A 22,420-nucleotide genomic window follows, 5' to 3' on the forward strand; every position below is an offset into this window, starting at 1 on the left:
CCATAGCACTACAATACTATGATGCAACACAGGCCCTTTAGTAATGCACCACGACTTGGTCATTACCATACTGGTAACAACAAATGTATAAAGCCGCGTCTTAAGGGGTTAATCCTCTCAATAGTCAAGCATGGTAGTGGAATTGACATGGTTTGGTGATGCATGAATGCAGAGGTGATTCTAGGTCCAGGTGGGGCCCCAAGCGAAAATGCTGAAGAATAAACATTTGCACCAAAATCACCACTACTGTAGTAAAATATGGGCTGTTATTCAATATCTAGGGGTTTGGGGGCCCCAAGCGGCTGCCTGACTTGCCAGGTGGCAAGATGCGCCTCTGCATGAATGCTGTCAACATTGATAATCTTAACACCTAAAAGAAACACAGATGTCAACCTGCACTGTGACTGAAGCAGATCATGATTATGAAGCTCACTGAACATTTGGATCCAGTTTACACGTTATTTTGGTCAACAGACCCTATTATCTACTCTTGTACCACTTACTGTACAGCCAACAGCTTTCCCCCTTACAGCCAGCCATGCTTTCCCTAGTTGATACTGCTTTCCAGGGCCGGCCCTTGTCTATTTGCTGCCCGAGGCGAGTATTCAATTCAGCACCCCCTATGCGCTAAAATTTTGCAGTTTGTTGCAATTTAACTTCTTAAACAATGCAGGTGGTGGCAAATGAGGAATTGTTTATTTATTTTAATGTTTAATTTACTTTCATTGTGTCCATTGTGATGATGTATTATATTCTTAGGAATAGATTCAATTAGATTAGATTTGTTAGATTTTTTTTTACTCTGATTCTCTGGTGCGGCGCCCCCTACTGGAGTGGCACCCTTAGCATTTGCCTATACTGCCTATGCCAAGGGCCGGCCCTGCTGCCTTTACAAATTGGGTATTAACAACTTTAGGGACTTATACATAGACGGTGTGTTTGCTTCATTTCAGGAGCTTGTAGAAAGTTTCCTCTGCCTCAGCAGCGCTTCTTTAGATATTTGCAGGTCCGTAGTTTTGTTCAGTCTACTTTTCCTGGGTTTCCCATTCTACCAAGGGACACTGCCCTTGATGTGTTCTTTAGACCAGTGGTTCCCAACCTTTTTCTTCAGGGACCCATATTTTTACCATTGTAAGCTTTGGTGACCCAACCCTGCGAGCGCCCGCACGAGAGGCCACATGATGTTGTAAAAACAAAGGAAATACGCCCTCCGCACTTCTAATTTGACAATCCGGTGCAACCAGAGCAGGACTAAATAATAAGTGCAAAGGGAAAAGAATCTGGTGCCACACGGATGTCTATATTCTGTTATTTATTTTTTCAGTGCAGTAAGACTAACGTTTCGACATGCGTCTTCATCAGAGTCAAAGATGTTCTTGCTTTTGCCACCCTACTGGCGAGACGACTGATTGTTTTGAACCTGAAATCTTCAGTACCCGTTGGATCAAGGACTGGACATCCTGTACTTTCTCAAACTAGAAAAAAATCAGACTGTTGATGAGGGGTAGAGGTGAAATGTTTGTGGGTCTTTGGGGACCGTTCCTCGAGTAAAGGCAGATATTTTGCTGTCTAATGTGTAGGTGTTTGTTGTCGTTGTTGTTGTTTGTCTTTGTATGTTGGTGTTTGTTTTTTTGTGTGAGGGATGTTTGTTCATAAAAAAAGACAACTAAATCCCATCTCGTCCCTCACTCTCTCAAGGCACACACACACACAAGCACGCACACACACACACACACATGCACGCACACACATACACACACAAGCACGCACGCACACACATACACACACAAGCACGCACGCACACACACACAAGCACGCACACAGACACACACACACACACGTACACAAACGCACACAAGCACGCACACACTGCATGACAAATGAAAATAACCACGGTTATTGTTTTAATTAAGCGGGCTTGCCAAGCTTCTGTTTACTCAATATACATCTGCAGTTCAAATTAAATGTAGGAAATGGTTTTTAAATGCATGTAGGCAGAGGTAAATTGTTTTTTTCCCCCTGAATTTGCAAACAGGTCCTGAACTAATTCTTGTGTCCCACACTGCACAAAAAGCAGGATTTGTGTTGACGACAGTGGACGTCTGAGAAAATGCCCTGGACGCTGACAAACTTGAGGTTTGTGGATAGACATAATTGTCACAAACGAATCTGATCCACAGCAAGCTCTCACAGTTGAGTGCTAATGGCCCAACGATTAGCATATGAAACAGAGCCTGTCTGCCTGCTCACTGGCCTCGCTGGTATTGGACAAAAAAGGCACTTAATGACATGTAAAAGCTGACCGTCTTTATAGCTGACCGTCCATTGGCCCATTAGGGTAATATATGCATACTTTATATGGCCATGTCACTGCAATTACAATTTATTATTATGATAATGATGACTAATTTTCCTGGGATATTCGTCATTCTCATAAGATGCACTATGACTAGGATACTCCATGAATTATGTGAATTTATTGTGGAAATGCAAATGGAAAACTTTTTTTTTTCAAAGCGCTTTTAATGTCACACCACACAATGTACATAGCTTACATTGTAATAAGAACCATGTTGTTAATAAAGTACTGAAAACTATACACACAATAACACACACTGCTGTACAATATACACAATAAGCCTAAACGGAATTGGGAATCCGCATTCTTCGCATCAGACTCTGTATGACAGTTAGCTCAGTAATCAGTGAGCACTGCTAACCAAAGGAGAAACAGCTTTATACAACAACATTTCTTATATGGCATATAATACAAAGTGTACCATTACTCCTTTTGAAAGCGAAAGTGAAAGCGAAAGCCCATTGGGAAACTCCAACTCCCATTGTCATTGTGAAAACAGCACACAAGTGAACACTGCACACTGCACACAACAAAATTGCATTTATGCCTCACCCGTGCAAGGGGGCAGCCCTCAGTGGCGCCCCATGGGGAGCCGTGCGGTGGGACGGTACCATGCTCAGGGTACCTCAGTCATGGAGGAGGATGGGGGAGAGCACTGGTTGAATACTCCCCCCCACCAACCTGGCGGGTCGGGAGTCGAACCGGCAACCTCTGGGATGCAAGTCTGACGCCCTAACCGCTCACCCATGACTGCCCTTCATATGCAAAGCACACATACATCTTCCAGGTACTTCAGCTTATGAACATGTGCTTATTTACTATAGCCTATTTGGTGCATGCCATAGAAGTGGTCCATTTCATCGTTCCTCATAGCCTATTTGCATCACCTGGTATGTTTTCCAATGGCTTGCAGAAGATTGATTGATTTGTAAACATCTGATGACTTATAGGCTACTTTCATAGATGTCTGCCTTCAAAGCCTATGGGATTTTCACATGCTCTTATTTCAAGCTATTAAGGACCACACCAAAAAGACCACACCCACTAATTAGAAAGTATGTGCAATCAATGAATCAAGTGGTTATGTAGCCAACATGTAGTCTAGGTTAAAGCTCTAATAGAAGAAAGTGGAACAGAAGATGGATAGTACTTGTCAATAGGACTACACTTTATGTATGTTGTTAATAATTTCAGAATCATTAAGACCCTTATCACTCCAAATTGCACTCAGGACTTGACAGATATATATATCTGAACACAGATCAGCATATATTTTACTTTGTAATGCCCTTATTGAGGTAGATCATCCAAGCTGTCACTGATATGTGAATTATTCACTTGATTGATATGAAAATGTAATATTACAGCTGGGCTCCTAGTCTTAAATCATTGAGGACATCCTAAGGAAGCATCATGCAAACGTTCACGCTTTTGTCAGCTCCGTAACAGTAATGCCCTTTTTCTGCGGTAACCGACCCGATAGAGGGAACTTGTGCTTAGACATGTAACATAACAGAGTTATAGTTGCATCATCTGTGAATCTTTGACATTTATAGCTCAGCAGTATCGTGCTGTGCCTCCCATACTGGAAATGTTTACTTAATCATTGTTTTGATTGATCCTAGTTAAAAATGCATAGAAATCACCGGCGGCATCTGGTTAAAATGCAGGCATGATGTACAAGTCGAGAGTATTTATTGTAGTTTGTGGAGTTCACAGTTGGGAGGTTATGGTCCTATGTGCTTCACAGTTGAACTTGTAATTGTGACTTTGGTTGTGATGATATTAGTTTTGTTACTGAAGTTGTGGTTTCTATAAAGTAAACAAAATGTAACAGTGTCCCTGCATAGTCATTACAACATTAATAGCTAATCATACACTAACAAACATAGGGAATAGCTAACCAGACACTACTGCATGAAATTACCAAATAGACTCCTAAATCTACACATACATGTTATTATACTAATACACTACACCATAACAGACACCAGAAACATCATCTCCGTTCCACAAGGCAGAAATACTTAGGACATTAATCATAACCTTCTATCTAACATTAAACAGGTCACACACAAACACGAAATGTCGAAGGAGGGGGTCCCTCTGTCGAAGACTTGCAGTTTCTGAACACACAAAAATGCCCAACAGTACAAACAGTCCACTGAAGACAATGGGTTCATTTCTGATATATCCCTCTCCATCTAAGCATGAAACCCCCAGACTCTCACACCAATTAACTACACAAGTGTGGCCACAAGGGTTGCTCGCAGGCTACCTGGTCATGTGAACAGTCTCTAGTCCTTCACAACAATCATTGTCGTATTAAAAATGTTAACATAGGCATCATGAAGATTTCCATTTACATAATCATTGTAAGGCCTAGTTTCTCAATGCACCGATGTTATACTGTACTCGTTTTTTTTCGTGCTGTTTTTAATTTACGCCGCATGAATTTGCATCCCCCCCAACCTACCACGACCCCGCAGAGGAGACTGACCCCTTAATTTCCAAACAAATCTGTGGTGTGTGTGTGTGTGTGTGTGTGTGTGTGTGTGTGTGTGTGTGTGTGTGTGTGTGTGTGTGTGTGTGTGTGTGTGTGTGTGTGCTGGTGTCATCTCAGGGCTCCTCACTGCTGCTCAGCTGCTAGACTAGTCCCACCACCTGCAGGATGGAGGAGAAAATGAGATCATGTCATATACCACTATCAGTTTTGTAAAAAAGGTTCACACACTCATTTTTTCTCCTTTTTCCCTTTTTATTATTTTATTCAAAAAGAAAAAAGAACAATAGGACTCGTATGAGTCCCCGGTTCTTTGAGCGAGATGAACGAGTCATCTCTATGGGAGTCACTCATTGGCTGATGACCTAGACGAAGAATGTAGTAAAATCACTCCTGAAAGGTGGAAATTTCGTGCCAAGGGCAGGGCCCACCCACTGCCTATTACGCATAGCCGCGGAACACCATTTTAACCGTGCGATCACACCGCCAGCGTTGAAAGAGCTACAACGCTGCTAACCCTTGCCTGGAAAGCACAGGTCAGGGGTGTTGAACGCGGCAAACGATTCAACCTGAAGCGTTTGACCAGGGATCTCGACCAACCGAAGCTCGTGTTTAGAAAAATGTGAACATTCCATTGGCTGATGCCTGCTGGCGCCGTGCTCATTACATTTTTTAGATGAAGTTCCAGGGATTCTTGAGAGATGGGACAAAACGCGTTTTGAAAACCTGATTTTGAAAATGCAGAATATGTTGTTGATGGTTATTGTTGTGGCGACGTATCAAACAAATATTAAGTCGCCAAGTAGCTGAATTAGGGAAAAGGTTTGCCCGACACGCCGTTGTACAAAAGGCTCCGAGTAGATCCACGTTTCCGTTTTGCTGGTTTTATTCAAGTTACATCTTCGAGGTAAAAGGGTTTCACAGGGACCATTAAAATCCAGACATTGAATCGAAGTCACAGGTGTGCAAACCGTGCAAGGAGTGAAAGTGCGCTGTGCAAACAATTGGCTTAAGGTGCACAGAGTAGCGTGGTCATAAGCGGTTCTTAATAAAGCCAGTGGTGCAGCGTAGCCCAAACGAGCGGTAGCGTGTACAAAGAAGCGTTCAACAAAATGTAGGCTTTCCCCTAAACACCTACACCCTACTACTGCCACCATTCCCAAGTAGCCCAGGTGATATACAAAACTTGATCACCACGTGACCCACTCTACGCACGTCACCAACCCAGCATGTCAATCACATTCTGAACCCAAAAATCTGTCCGCAACATTCCGGCCCCTAATTATTACGACATCACCCAGTAATAATTACACATTATAATAACCCCAACATTATGCATGCACATCAAATTCATTACTCAAAAGTCCATGAAGACATTTTCTTTCGCCCTTCTTTCCTTTTCCTGGGTATGTGTGCATGAGTGCGTGTATGTGTGTTTTTTTTTTTTCGTACGGGTCAGGGGGGGGTCAGTCATAGGCCAGAGGTTGCCAGCACTTAGCCTAAAGTTGAAGTTGGTCATGTCAACTGGCCAGTGCGTTTAACGTAAGAAGTCAAGGTCGCGTTATGTGTGCGGTCAAAGGTCAGGGATCAGAAGCCTCCACAAGGAGGCACAGCTTCGTGACAGGCCGGCATACAAGGCTGGTCGGGGTCTTGACCCAGACTTGACGCACCAGCCCTTTCTGGTCTGGCACGGTTGATGTGACTCTGCCGATGATCCAGGAACCACGAGGTGCAGAGTCGTCGACGATCAGGACCACGTCTCCAGCAGTGAAGTTAGGCTTGACCCTTGTCCATTTGTCACGTCGCTGAAGCTGTGGTAAGTACTCTTTGATCCACCTTTTCCAGAACAGGTCAGAGATGTATTGGACCTGTCTCCATCTTTTCCGTGCATAAAGGTCATTTGCATGGAACAGACCAGGGGGCAAGTGTGGATTCGATTTGAGCAGAAGGAGGTGGTTTGGAGTTAGTGCCTCCAAGTCATTTGGATCAGTGGACTGCTGAGTAATGGGTCTGCTGTTAAGGATTGACTCAACTTCACATAGAACCGTTTGCAGACCATCTTCGTCCAAGTGCTGTGTCCGGAGGGTGGAGTTAAGGACCTTTCGGATGGAACGAATCAAGCGCTCCCATACACCGCCATGGTGTGATCCAGTTGGGGGATTGAAGATCCACTGCACTCCCTTCAGCGACATAGTATCAGAGATCTTTTCCTGATTCCACTCGTCCATTGCTCTTCTTAATTCACGCTCTGCTCCCACAAAGTTGGTGCCATTGTCGGAGCGCAGTTCTTGTACCTGGCCTCGCCTTGCAACGAAGCGGCGTAGGGCATTAATGAAGGAGTCAGTGTCAAGAGATGTGGCGACCTCAATATGCACAGCTCTGATCGCCAAGCACGTGAAGATGACTCCGTAACGTTTCACCAGACTTCTCCCACGCTTCGCTTCGAACGGGCCAAAGTAATCCACCCCCACGCAGGTAAAGGGAGGTTTCTCAGGGGTCACTCTGCTTCCAGGTAAATCTGCCATTTGCTGTTGGCCAACTGCCCCATGATGCCACTTGCATTCCACACACCTTGACATGATGCTTCTTATCAGAGTACCAGCTTGGGGAATCCAGTATCTCTGATGCAGCCTCGACAGAATGTGGTTCCTACCATCATGGCCCACTTCTTTGTGAATGTGCTGCAGAATGAGGCCAGCAATGTGGTGGTCCTTGGGGACTATGACTGGGTGCTTGGAGTCTTCAGACATAGCGGCTCTGCTAAGACGTCCACCAACTCGCAGCACCCCTTCTTCCAAGACTGGGTTCAATTTATACAGATGGCTGCTTCGTTTCACATTTTTTCCTCCTTGCAGACAGGAGATCTCTTCTGCATACCGCTCAAATTGACAGAACGTGATTATCTGCGTCTCAGCATCACGGATCTCTCCCACTGAGAGGAAGCCCTTATGAGAGTTGTCCGTGTGACGACGAGCTGAAGAGGACTGAGGAGGAGCGTTGGCTTTGCTGTGTTGGAGTGCTGTCTTGAATCTCAGGATCCAACCCACCACCCTTATAAGGCGAGTCCAGGATGAGGTTTTACGGATCAGGTGGGTAAAAGGATGGCCATCCTCACCACCATCAGTATCGCTGGCAGCCACTTGTGAAATGTTAATTGCGGCAGAGACCTTCACTTCAGGGTCCTCAAGAGAGAGTTCTTGCAAACTGTCTGGGCTCACAGGCCACTCGGTCTCTGGCTGCTTAAGAAAGGTGGGGCCATTTAGCCATGACGCATTCTTCAAGAAGGGCTCCGCCCTTATGCCTCTGGAGGCCAGATCTGCGGGATTATCTGCCGTGTTCACATATCTCCACTGGGAGGCCTTTGACGTTTTCAGAATTTCTGAGGCTCTGTTCGCCACAAATACACGAAACCTGGTTGTCTCGTTGTTGATGTATTTCAGCACCGAAGTGCTGTCTGTCCAAAACACCGAGTCTAGGAGGGGCAGTCTCAACTCCTTTCTCCACAGCCCATCCATGCGAGCTGCTACCACAGCTGCGGTCAGCTCCATTCGAGGAATTGTGGCTGGTTTCAATGGTGCCACCCTGGACTTTCCCATTATGAAAGAGGTGTGTACTTGGGAGCGGCTGTTACACAGCAGCAGGTAGGTGACGGCTCCGTACCCCTTCTCACTTGCATCTGCGAAGTGGTGCAACTGCGCAGTGGTCAGCTCCCCAAAGTCAGGAGGCTTTAGACATCGTCTGATGCTAACGTCATCCAACAGCCGCGACTCTGTGACCCAGTCTTTCCACTGCTGGGCAACTGCCAACGGTGCAGGGTCATCCCATCCCATTCCCATCTGGCATAGATCTTGGAGGATCCTCTTAGCAGTGAAGATAACTGGAGCGAGGAACCCTAGGGGGTCATAGAAGGAGCTTACTGTGGAGAGGATACCTCTACGGGTCAGTGGTTTGTCTGGAATGGATATACGGAACTTGAATGCATCTGACTGCACGCACCATCGGACGCCCAATGCCCGCTCGACAGGCAGGACGGCAGAGTCCAAGTCCAAGTCTTTGATTTCCTTTGCTCTCTCTTCCTCGGGTATTCTAGCCAGGACGATGCGGCTGTTGCTTATCCACTTTGTAAGGTAGAAACCGCCCTTAGCACAGATGTCTCTGAGGTCTGTGTAGAGAGAGATAGCTTCCTCCTCTGAGGCTACTGAGGCAAGGCAGTCATCAACATAAAAACTGTTCAAGATGGTGTCAACGGCCAGCTGGCTGAAGTGTGACCGATTGTCTTCTGCACATTTTCTTAGCGCATAGTTAGCGCAGCTCGGAGAGGATGTTGCCCCAAACAAATGAACTGCCATTCTGTACTCTTGCATGTTCTGACTGAAGTCCCCACCGGGCCACCATAGAAATCTCAACAGGTCTGCATCTTCCTCTGGCACACGGACTTGGTGAAACATAGCTTCAATGTCAGACATCAAGACAACGGGCTCTTTTCTGAACCTAGTCAGCACGCCAACCAGTGTATTTGTGAGGTCAGGACCACTCAGCAGCTGAGCATTTAGCGAGACACCTCGGAATGATGCTGCACAATCAAACACAACTCTGATTTTCCCTTTGGTTGGGTGATAAACTCCATGGTGGGGAATATACCAGATCTTACGGCCCGTATGTTGATGGTTTGTAGAAGGCACACTTTGTGCATAGCCTTTGGACAGGAGGTCAGTCATGAAAGCGGTGTAGTCTCTGTGAAACTCTTTGTCTCTGACAAATCTTCTCTTCAAGCTTACAGCACGCTGCTCTGCAATGGCGCGGTTGTTAGGCATGTTCATGTCTCGATCTCTTAATGGCAGGGCAATGCTGTAATGCCCATCTTTCAGTGTTACTGACTTACTGGCTAATTCTAGGAACTTAGAATCCTCTCTTGACAGAGCCAACTGCTCATCATGCCTGCTCTCAGGGAAGTCCATCTTAAACTGCTGCTTCCACAACTCATCCAGACTCACCGCAAAGATCCTGTTGACATTGCCAAGCGGCCCGTTAACAGTCCAGCCAAGAACAGTTTTAATGGCAAAAGGACCACGGCCCACGCTCCGAACGACCTCTAGGGGTTCTAGTGCTCTAGGCATGTTCATGCCAATCAGGAGTTCAACTTGTGCCGGTATTTCTGGCAGAAGAACTTGGCTTAAATGAGGCCAGCCTTCCAGGTCCTGCTGTCTCGGGATGTTACATGCATTGACTGGCATGCTCTGCTGAGTAAAAAGGTCGGGCATTTCACAGAATGCGTCACTCTGCAGTCCTGCAACCTCCAGATCTGACACGATGCCACTGTTCACCACTTTCTCCTGCCCCATTGTGCGCAGAAGAATCCTTGTCTTCCTCCTGGTTAGATTCAGTTTGTCCAGTAGACCCACTGTGCAGAAGGACGCTAAACTCCCCGGGTCTAAGAAGGCATATGTTTCAACGGTTCTGTGGCCTTTCCTTGATTTTACTTTAACTGGTATAATGGCCAGCTTGCAATCGTGTTCACCGGCCCCAGTAAGGCCACTAGACTGAACTGCAACGGGACTTTCCTCTTCCATGCTGTCAGACCTGGTTTCACTCCTTTCCTTATGAATGTGGAGCAGACTTGGATGCTTATAAGTGCAGACTTCACATGAAAGACGTTGCCTACAATCTCTGCTTATGTGCCCAGTGCACAAACAGCCGAAAAAAATGCCATTATTTTTAAGAAAGGAAATCTTCTCATTGTGAGGCTTCTTACTGAGGTGAGAACATAACTCCAATGAATGTGTGCCCTTACAGAACAGACAGGTTTTCTTGGGGCCGTGATGCTCTTGCCCTGCTGCTTGATCATCTCCAACTCCCGTGACTGTTGTACCGAAGCTACTCTCTTTCATTCTTGGGCGCGCTGTGCGCCTCCCTCCATCGCTGGCCTTGGCTGCTGGATGGCTGGACAGGGGGTCAGACAAGTTCCCAAACACGGGGTCTGTGGCGATTTTGACTTGCCTTTCCAAAAAGGAGACAATGTCCATGAATGCAGCTCTACGATGTTGCTTTTCTTGGATATCCCACGATGCTGACCGCCATCTGTCCTTCAACTTGTAAGGAAGCCTATTTATCACAGAAAGCATATTGCTAGGCGTGTTTAGCTCTGAGAGGCCGTCGACCTCCTCCATTGCGTTGCAACATCCGCGCAGGAAGAGACTATAAGCTTGAAGCGCTTCTGTATCCTCAGATCGGATAAATGGCCATGAGTGGATCTTATTCAGGTAACAAGCTGCGATCACGTGCTCATTTCCAAAATGCCCATGCAAGAGAGTTTTAGCCTTCACATATCCAGCACCATTTGCCATATGTTGGCAGCTTTTAACAAGTTCATGAGGTTGCCCCCTAGTGTACTGAGCCAGGTAGTGGAGGCAGTCATCGAGATTGTTAGTTTTGCACTCAATCACTTGTTCAAAGGATCTCATGAAGGCGTGGAATTGAAGAGGGTTTCCGTCAAAAAAGGATATTTCTCTCTTCGGCAACGTTGCCAAACTCTGTTGATGGACTAACATCTGAGTGAAACGATTTTGGGTGTGCATGATTGAAACAAGATTAGCATTGGTTTCTGAGCCAGAATTTTGTTGTGAAGACCCGTGTGCATGTTGTTGTACTGGCAAGCTTGCCTTTGATTGTAGCGGTAAGTGTGCATTCTGCTTCACGCGTGCAGAAGGTCCAGTGAGAGGAGGGGCTCGTTTAGTTTTCATTTGCTGTTTCACTGTAGACTTAGTGTTGAAAGCAACTGGATTTCCTTTTGATTTTAAGTCATGTGTCCTTGGGACAAATGTATCTGCATCCGCGTCAAGCGTTTTAAAGGCCCTTTTGTTAAAGTAAGACTCCATTCCGTATGACTTTCTTGATGCAGTGCTCCACACAGTTGATCCGGTTTTCAACATGTCCGCTTTTGCAGCCATTGCTGCGATATCTGCCTCAATTTGAAGTTCTTCTTTCCTTCTCCTTAATTTCTCCTCCTGTTGCTCTATGCTATGCTTCTCCTTAAGTGCTTGTTGCTGTGTTAGCAAGGCAACCATTTCAGCTTGGGCTCTGCGATAGTCAGAAGCAGTTGAAGAGGTCTTTGAATTTGCTCTACTTCCAATGTTTGACACACTGTCCATTGGAGATAGGTCGTCTTGCTCATCATACTGAGGATGAAGAGGCAGGTGAAGTTCTGTGTGCTCATTTGCTTGCACATCTCCCTCCAGTGGGGCATTTTGAGATGACCCTTCATCTGATGGCCTACCCGAAATTGTAACAATGCCTGCAAGCCATGCTTGTACGTCCTCAATAAACCATTGATTGAATTTAGTTATGCTCGGGAACCATTCATTTTGTTCATCTTGCTCTTCAGCGGGCATTAGTGGTAACAGGGAGCAATGCAGTTCGCAGGCCCTTTTAAACCTTTGTGTTAATTCATTGAGCAACAGTTTAACCTGGGATTCATTTTCATCAGCATTCATTAGCTTGTTCAGAGAAGTAACGATACCTTTCATTTTGTCTACATGCTCTTTTCGTTCTGTTTGAATATTTGCAATTTTGTTTACCAGAGCCTTTTCAGTGAGGACAATGGGTCTCTTATCTTGAGCATTTTCGACATGAGCTTCTTTAGGCCTACTCGTCTTAGCATGTTTCACACTGAGGTTTTCTGTGTCACTCATTGTTGCGTTATTTACGCCAGGGGTTTCTTTGTCACACGTTTTTACATTTGTCACAACTGGGGTTTCTTTATCATTCATTATTGCAGGCCCATCTTTCACAGCAGTGGCTTCTTGGTCACTCATTTTAAGTTTTCCAATGAGGCATGCAAATCACGGCATCAAATACAAATGTCGAAGCAACAACAGTAGTCTATTCACAAATCCACCCTGAGCAACAGCACACGCACACACACAACGCTATGATTCCAATAAACAGTGTTCTTGCGTTAGCCAAGCCACAGTAGCCAGTCCAAACAATGAATGAAACGTGACGTAATCTCGACGTCAGCTCATCAGGAAGTAACCATCAGCAGCAGCAGCGTTCACCCAGCCAGCGATATTTCAATAAACTTTAGGTACATTACCGCTGTTGTCTTCTCTGTTCAGGCAAACGGCTTTGTTCACGTTGTGTTGGCTGTGTGAGCTCATTGGGGTTTTAGGCTATGCTTCATTTGTCGTCCGAGCAAATGCCGTACTTTGTTGACAATGTTGTGGCGACGTATCAAACAAATATTAAGTCGCCAAGTAGCTGAATTAGGGAAAAGGTTTGCCCGACACGCCGTTGTACAAAAGGCTCCGAGTAGATCCACGTTTCCGTTTGTTGCTGGTTTTATTCAAGTTTCATCTTCGAGGTAAAAGGTTTCACAGGGACCATTAAATCCAGGCATTGAATCGAAGTCACAGGTGTGCAAACCGTGCAAGGAGTGAAAGTGCGCTGTGCAAACAATTGGCTTAAAGTGCACAGAGTAGCGTGGTCATTAAGCGGTTCTTAATAAAGCCAGTGGTGTAGCGTGGCCCAAACGAGCGGTAGCGTGTACAAAGAAGCGGTCAACAAAATTTAGGCTTTCCCCTAAACACCTACTCCCTACTACTGCCACCATTCCCAAGTAGCCCAGGTGATATACAAACTTGATCACCACGTACGTCACCAACCCAGCATGTCAATCACATTCTCAACCCAAAAATCTGTCCGCAACAGTTATATATTCATGTAGATAAAGATGTGTAGTTTTCAAGCATGTAAAAATACAGGCTCCAGGTAAAAAGGCATTTTTAACAAATTAACATGCCTAGATTTTCGTCAACTCCGTCAGACACAAGAAAAGTGCATAATTAAATTATTATAATAGTCCAACAAGAATCTTTAGCTCTGATTTGAATTGTAATGATACTTAGTTACCTTGATGTACAATAATATGTAATGTATATATTTAAATTTTAATTTAAGACTGTTATTAACACACAGAGTTCGAAAAATTGGCATTTTCAGACTTTATCTTTTATTTTGCAACCATGAGGAAAACACCTAAAGTGGTTAAAATACATGGTGGTATAGATCTAATGATCCTTTGCCTAAACAAAAAAAAAAAATAAAGAATTAGCTTTTTCCCCAAAATATTACAAAAATACCTGAAAGTGCTGAGGAAAATCTTACGGAGTTGACAGAAAAACTGATGGAGTTGACACTGGTCTGATTTTTGGAGCCTATATAGTGCAAAATGTTTTTTCACAGTTTATTTTGTAGTTTTGTTATACTCTTAAGCTTATCTTTTTAAAAAGTTTATTTGTTTTGAATTAAACTTTAGTTTTCACTTTTTTGTCCATATATCGAAATATTATGTAGTTATATGCATTATATACACATTAATATACATATAATATCCTAAAATAACTAAAATAAAAAAAATAAAACTATATAAATATGAAATAATATTTTAGTGTACAAAACTTCTTCTTCTATCATTCCAGCTAATTTTGTTGCAATTTTTAATTACATTTCAAGCACAAACATGAGTTTTATCTCCCGGACATGTTTTGTCCCATTTCTCAAGAATCCCTGGTTCGAGAAATGCTTCTGCAGCTTTTGACGTTTCTGTCGCTTGCTCTTGCATACAAAGTCAATCACTTCTGCTATCCGTGATCGCACGGTTAATGCTGCACACTCTTCGATTGTGTCGAGCAGGGGGTAGTAGAGAGATGACTTGTTCATCTCACTCAAAGAACTGGGGACTCATACGAGTCCTATTGTTCTTTTTCGTTCAATTCACTCGTCATCTCTATCACTCCCGGATCGTAACTGACTGACCAATGAGAAGGACCTCCATAGGAGTCCTCTTAAAGGAAGGTGCCCAATACCCTATGTCCCAGAGGTGTCACATCAAGCCTGTAGACCCAGCAGAGGGCCCATGAAGTAGAGACCGTGCGCGTCGAGTGCACCCTGACCTGAGCAGGGGGAGCAAGCCCCTTAGACTCATAAGTCAGTAGAATGGCTTGTACCAGCCACTTGGAAAGCCTCTACTTGGACAAAGCAAGACCCTTAGAAGGGTTAGCGAAACACACAAACAGCTAATCAGTCTTACAGAAAGACTGCGTGAATGCGCAAAGCGCGTACAGGGCACAAGTTGTGCTGGCGCCGCTGCTCCGCTGACTGAAAAGGAGGAGCACAAAAGCTCTAAGCTCTATTGGCTCACAACTGAAAGCATTCTGAATCTTGGGCATGAACGCAGGATTCAGCTTCAGAACCACCTGAGTATCGCCCTCAGTGAACTGCACACAGGCAGGCTTGACCGAGACGGCATATAATTCACTCACACGTTTTGTAGTCGCCAAGGCAAGGAGAAGGGCCGTCGAAGGAGGGTGTGCACAAAGCCTCCAACACCAGAGCGATGTCCCAGGGGGGCATCGTCCGTCTCGCAGCCGGGCTTTAACGCCTTGCCCCTTTCATAAATCGTTGTGTGGTTCTGCAAGGTCCTTGCTCCGCAAACTCGCTTAATTACATTACGTTGGGCACACCGACGTTCAAACACAGCCCACTTAAGGTCATACAAGGACCTAGTGGAACCCGGTTTCGCTCCCTGTATAGTACGAATGACATTATCCGGAATGCATTAAATTGATGCACTCTCTGTTCAATCCTCGTGCTCCATTACTGGGGGTACAACTACGTTGTGGGAGGAAGAGGGGGGAAAAACAGGCGAAGGCACTCTAGGCACATTACGCACAACGTTTGGCAATGCCATACGCGCTCTCTGCGCGCTGCGCGGCACTGGTGGGGACTCCAAACAAACCTGTGATGCACTGGGTGGCATGGCTGTAGAGATAGGATACAAAGTGCTCGAATTGATAAATAAATTGATAACTTAATGTTAGTCAGTGGAGTCTTTCATCTGCCATTTACGCACAATAAAGTAAGTATAGGTCGCCCCAGTCAGCGTCAACTTCGAACGTAGGTTGTGTGACATCTCCAAATGTGTTACTTTTCTAAGCTTGTGTGGTATCGGATGTGGTGCCATGTTACGGCCTATTGGTTTGGGGTGCCTTGAATTTTTTCTTAATTGAAAGGGTGCCTCGCCTAAAAAAAAGGTTGAGAAACACTGAGCTAGGTCATACCGTTAGCTCAATGGCAAGTTAGCACGCTAATCAACTAGTTGGGCTGACCCTTGGTGATTCACGTGGCTAACTCCTTTGACGAAATCCCACAAAGGGTTGGCGAAGAAGTCTCCAAAGTGTCAAAAATGTACACACAAAGCACTTTAGTCCACTTGTATGCTTCGGCAGAAGCCCTTTGTCGTGCTGAGCGCCCAGCGAAGTAGCACCTTTCCGTCACACTCCTATGGAGGACAGCTGAACTCAGCAGGTTGAGCAGTACACAGCCGAAGAGAGTGTAAGAATGGTGTTCGCGCCTGCGGCTATGCCTAATATAGGCAGTGGATGAGCCCTGCCTTTGGCGCAAAATGTCCACCTTTCAGGAGTGATTTTACATTCTTCGTCTAGGCCGTCAGTCAATGAGTGACTCCCATAGAGTGAATTGAATGAAAAATAACCTAAAAGAGAAAAAATCCATAGGAGTGTGCAAACTTTTTTCTACAAAACATTACTCTTTTGTTCAGCACCAGGGATTGTGCCAAAGCAACTCCACAAATATAAGACTATCAGAACACACACACACACACACACACACACACACACACACACACACACACACACACACACACACACACACACACACACACACACACACACACACACACACACACAGCTAAAAGACAGAAAGAAGGGGGCAACAGGGGAATGGCTTGAGGATAATGACAGAGAACACGGGGGGTGAGAGAGAGAGCAGGTGTGGAGGAGAAGATGGAGAGATAGACATTAGGGAGAGGGGGATAGAGAGAGTAGATGTGAAAGAGAAGACAATAAGACAGATGAAGATGTCAGTCAAGAAGAGAAGTGTAGAGACATGTAGATGTTTATAGATATTTACTCACCCTAGTGTCTCCAGTCTACAGTTGGGATCTTTCTGCAGAGAATGGAGCTGCTCAACATCTGAGTCTCTCAGGCCATTATCATCCAGCCACAGCTCTTTGAGACATAACAGGTTTGAGGACAGGGCAGAGGCCAGAAGAGAACAACTGTTCTCTGTCAGCTTACAGGTCTGCAGCCTGGAAAACACACACACACACACACACACACACACACACACACACACACACACACACACACACACACACACACACACACACACACACACACACACACACACAGAAAGATAGTCCCTTTGAGCCTCTTTTCTTTCTTGACCATCTACTACACTAATGCTTGAGCTGTTCCAGGCCAGACTCCTTGCCATGATGTGTATGTGGGTCATTCTACGATTCGGCTGCGCTTTAAAGTCCATGGATTTTATTTGCCAATTCCACTGACTATTAACTGCATCCAATGATGCTTTTGACATTAGCACACATTTATCTTTCATATAGTATAGAACAGTGGTTCTTAAACTTTTTGTGTGAAGTAGCACCCGAGAAAATATTGAGCTCTCTGAGTACCACCTTGACAACCAACATTAGAATATCGCCGCAAAGGCCTTCCATATTCACTTTTGCCAGTTAATACAGGAGAGGTTCCTAACAGCATCAACAGCTACAGTCACATTCAGTGCAAGTTTTTTTTTAAAAATGTCTTTGCTTGCCTAATATTATTCTGCATTATGTTTTCAGATTCATACAGTTCAATATTACAAAATGGGAGACCAAAGAGACATTTTCGACAGCAACAACTAGATCAGCCTTCAAATCAATGCACAAAAATTGAATTCTTCCAAGTACCACCAGAGATGTCTCAAGTACCACCAGTGGTATGCGTACCACAGTTTGAGCACCACTGGTATAGAAAGAGGAGACATGGCATTATTTCTCTCAGCAAGAATGAATATTTAACACATTCACTCCCAAGTCACGTAAAAATATGTTTTTTCCTCCCAAGCGTTGGTTCCCAAACCGTAAAATTACGTTTTTACGTTTTTTATTGCATTCCGAATCTACACATTCTAATGCACATTCTGTGTGATAATGTGATGAACAGAACTGACATAGATCATGAAAACACCTACAAAGTCAAAACTCCTACAAAGTCAGGATCTGGATATTTCATCATCTGTGCATTTTATTACACACAGTATTTGAGTTTTATTATAGCGAATCAAACCACTTCCTGATCACGTCACGTCACGTCTCCATTTACTTCCTAGAGCATCAAAACATGTCCTGTCGGTGCCTTGCTAGCTAGCCTGTTCCTAAACATATGATGGAAGGATAAGGAGTTTTGCTGTCATCAAGATAGGTGTAAAATGGAAGGTTGTAATGAAAAACAGCATGCAACACAGCAGGAAGTGACCTAATTTTGGGTGAGTACTTTGGCATGTCGACTTTTATCTACAGAACGAAAACTGCCAGTCAAGTGACATTAGCTAGCCAGCATTTCAGATGATGTGGCTCTGAACAATAGCCTGACCAGGTGATTTTTTGCATCGAAATAGTTTACTTGGAAGCTACCGGAGTTGTTCTTCGGGCGTGAAAATGCATTTAGACCCGCAATTTCAAGTCGGAGAGTCAAAGAGTGCACCCGTTTGAATGTTGAAAACCAGTGCTCGTTTAAAGTGGAATAACTTCGGAATGGAATAAGCTAGAAACACACCGTAAAAATATACAGACAGCTTGGTTTGTGGGCTTGACACAAGCCCTGATATGTGTCTGTGGGTTGAAGAAAAAATACTCAGTGGCAGTTCAAAAAATGACAAAAAATGATGAAATTGGCTGGGAGTCTACAGCTAAAATTTAAAAAAAAAAGGCTGGTATTGAATGTGTTAATACTGGTTTGGGCGTTTTCATGCTATCCTGTTTTCCAAATGTCAGATTTAGTCTTCATATTAGCATGTAAAGAAACTTGTTTTGCCCAAGACGATTGCAAATGTTGATTCATAGTAATCATCACAACATGACAAAACTGTTAGAAAGACCACTGTCCTTTCCATTATACATGAAATTTGCTATTTTGTGTGTGTCCACGAAAACTGTGTTAACCGTGTCACGGTCGGAAACCCCCTTCATAAATCAGTAATGGTTTGGTCTTAGGCCATACGAATAACATCACGTGATGTCATAATCTCTTTGGCAGGATATGGGGGTCATTTCACGTGAAATCAGACACTTTGGGACCCGACCGACCCGGATTTCAATCATACTTGGTGTGCCTTTTTAGTAGCAAGGTAGCACCCCAGAACTGCATTGGTTTGAATCTGAAAATAATATTAAGGGAGAAACAGACTAGGAAAGGTTCACATGTGAGGGTAGGACACTATACATTCAGCCTTGAATATATCAGTCAGTGTTAGTCACAAAAAGATGCCTGTGGTGTTATTTGAAAGCTCTTTTCTGGCTCTACATATTACACAATCAGCTTGGAATACAACAACTCTCAGAATATGAATTATGATAAATTGAAAAATTAAAAATTGAATATCTAAAAAAACTATATTTTAAAATGGCCAGTTCCTTGTCCAAACGTAGCCGGCAATGTCATTAGCAACACCTCAAATGCTGGTGTTCGGTTCTTTATTCATTTCAGAGAGAATTTGACTCACAAATATGGCATCATACAGACCACTTACTAATAATATGGTAATACCATAGTAGCATCACATGACAAAACAAAAACAAAACAAAAATGGTCAGTTTCCATGGTCCCAGGTTTCAGAAACTAAGGCAGATGTCCATTTATACACACCAAATGATGATATGTGAATGTTTGAACATTCCTTCTCTGTGTATCTGTGTCATCTTCCCTTTACCGTACTTTAAAGAGATAATCAATGACCATTTTTGTTTTGTTTTTGTTTTGTCATGTGATGCTACTATGTTATTACCATATTATTAGTAAGTGGTCTGTAAGATGCCATATTTGTGAGTCAAATTCTCTCTGAAATGAATAAAGAACCGAACACCAGCATTTGAGGTGTTGCTAATGACATTGCCGGCTACGTTTGGACAAGGAACTGGCCATTTTAAAATATAGTTTTTTAAGATATTCAATTTTTAATTTTTCAATTTATCATAATTCATATTCTGAGAGTTGTTGTATTCCAAGCTGATTGTGCAATATGTAGAGCCAGAAAAGAGCTTTCAAACAATACCACAGGCATCTTTTTGTGACTAACACTGACTGATATATTCAAGGCTGAATGTATAGTGTCCTACCCTAAAATGTGAACCTTTCCTAGTCTGTTTCTCCCTTAATATTAGTGTCAGATTCAAACCAATGCAGTTCTGGGGTGCTACCTTGCTACTAAAAAGGCACACCAAGTATGATTGAAATCCGGATCGGTCGGGTCCCAAAGCGTCTGATTTCACGTGAAATGACCCATGGGAAGACTTTTTGGGAAGTTTTGAGCTCCATACTTCTGTAACCGGGGGTCCTAAAGGGTCTTGGCAAAGTGTGTTTTTAACGACTACGCCACTGGTGGCCTTTCACCACCAGATATACTTGTACAACAGTGGTTCTTAGACCAGGTTTAAGCAAGAGGGTTCCCACACGCAGGCAAGTGAGTGAATGGCAGAGACATGAGTTCAGGTCAAAATACATGTAAATATTTATTGAAACATAATCAAACAGAACAGAAAAACAGAAATATGCTGCTGATAAACAGAATAGATAATAAATAAAATGTGGCACACAAGAGGTTCAATTACTGCCACCCAGACTAATGATTGCTTCTCACTAACAATGGCCAGACCTGAGCAGTCTCAGAGGTTGGTTACTTTAACTAGGAGAGCGGGGCTGATGCACTCAAAGCACTACACACGTGATCACAGCAAACACTATAGGGTGCTCATTTACCACTACAAATCTATGACATGCGCCCTGTGAAACTGCTCAGGCTATAGAAAGACCGAAAAGGCTAAATGAGACCATCAACAAGGGCCTATTCACACTATGACTAGGGGTAGCGGTCAGTGGGCCTACCTACCCAAGGCAGCAGGGTGGTGAAGCGATGCAGCAGCAACAAACATAATCAAAACAACAAACAAAAAGAAAGAAATCAAAAATAACAAACAGGGCAATAACTGGACTCAATCATAAAATCAGACTGGGCAAAGCAGCAGTGGCGTTGCCCTTCATTCTGCAAAAGGCACAAACATGTCCCCTCGTCACGCACAGCAGAGTGCTTTCAGAATCCTCCGGACCAAACCTTCCGAGACTACCTGGAAGCGTAAGGCATGCTGCAGAGGTAGCGCCTCCAGTAACCGCAGCGAGGACTGAAGCCCACCGTGACAACCCAGGCAGAGTGCATGCCCTCGGCTCCTCCGGACTAAACCTCTGGTAGCTACCACCTACCTACGAGCGTTTAGTGGCTGCAGAAGCAAACGCTTCCCATTAAAGCAGCGAGGACCGGCCGGGCAGCAGTGACAGAGCAGGGCTTGTGCACTTGAGCACTTTTTATGAATGAACTGCTAATTACTGAATATCAACCAACCTGCTACCTGGGGGGGGGGGGACGTGTTACCGTCAATGGTGTTTCAATTGACAGTTGAGGAGGAGTATGTTTTTGCCAATTTATCTCCATATTGACAGACAAACAAACAAAATAATTTGTGTTCTAGGGAGATGGGTTTGTCTGCTCTGTTTTTTCTCCTAAAAAAGTCCCGACTTGTTCCCCTGCATTGTTGACCGTAACACAGTTGAGTAACACAGTTGACTGTTTTGAAAGTGTTTTTGAGCTATTGATCCCTTATGTGTTGGACAAATCCTATGAACAGACACTAGGGATTATCTCTGGAGAAGGAAGTCTTGTGTAAGGAGGGTGACTAAATTCAAATCAGACGTTACAGGGATTTATAATGAAAAATGTGTCAGTCTGTATCACAGTGAATCATAAAATCCTACTTATGAAGCTCAACAATCACATTTTCTCTATCAGTTGCACAGATTAATGACAACATTATTGCTAAGGGACTTAAGCACTTTCAAACGTATGTTGTTTCAACTCTGTAGTATTTTATATATGTTTGAAATGACATAGTATTTGTCCATAACACTGTTGACAAAATAAACAAGCAAATGTTCGCTTTCATTAGAGTATTTATCAAATGATATAAGATTAAGCTTGCCAATTAGTTTGTTTGGAAACTTAACTCCTTAACGTTCCAGGGGGCGCCCTCGCCCCCGTTTATGATCATATTTCATATTTCATATTTTGTGTATTGCACGAAATATAGTCACCCATCATACCAAATTAAAGCTTTCCCTTTCGTCTTTCCAGCCATAAGACTCATTTTTGACCCAAACACACACCCTGCATTCATTTCACTGTTTTATGAAGAAATTATGAAAAGTCATATTCGATAAAATTATGTAATCGCTTACCGCTGAAGACCTCGTAGCGTTATCAGATCGACCACGTCAATCAAACAAACCACCAGCCCCTTCCTTAGTCTTCATAGAACACACCCAGTGCAAAAGTTTTGGTAAATATCCTCACTTTATGTCCATCAAAGG

At 43.9% G+C, this 22,420-nt stretch overlaps 1 protein-coding gene across 3 annotated transcripts in view; it reads right to left on the reverse strand.

The window, feature by feature from the left end:
- Positions 1–4,909: 4,909 nt before the first annotated feature.
- The window catches only part of LOC134459952 (NACHT, LRR and PYD domains-containing protein 3-like), a 57,035-nt gene continuing 39,524 nt past the window's right edge, over positions 4,910–22,420 (reverse strand). For all 3 annotated transcript variants that reach the window (XM_063212463.1, XM_063212462.1, XM_063212461.1), the window contains exons 9-10: positions 16,855–17,028; positions 4,910–5,023 (exon numbers count right to left, since the gene is read on the reverse strand). In XM_063212463.1, the coding sequence (XP_063068533.1) occupies positions 5,011–5,023; positions 16,855–17,028 (187 nt within the window). In that variant the 3' untranslated portion in view covers positions 4,910–5,010. The remainder of the gene's footprint in view (positions 5,024–16,854; positions 17,029–22,420) is intronic.

This window comes from Engraulis encrasicolus, chromosome 12 (genome assembly GCF_034702125.1).
Source record: "Engraulis encrasicolus isolate BLACKSEA-1 chromosome 12, IST_EnEncr_1.0, whole genome shotgun sequence".
Lineage (NCBI taxonomy): Eukaryota > Metazoa > Chordata > Actinopteri > Clupeiformes > Engraulidae > Engraulis > Engraulis encrasicolus.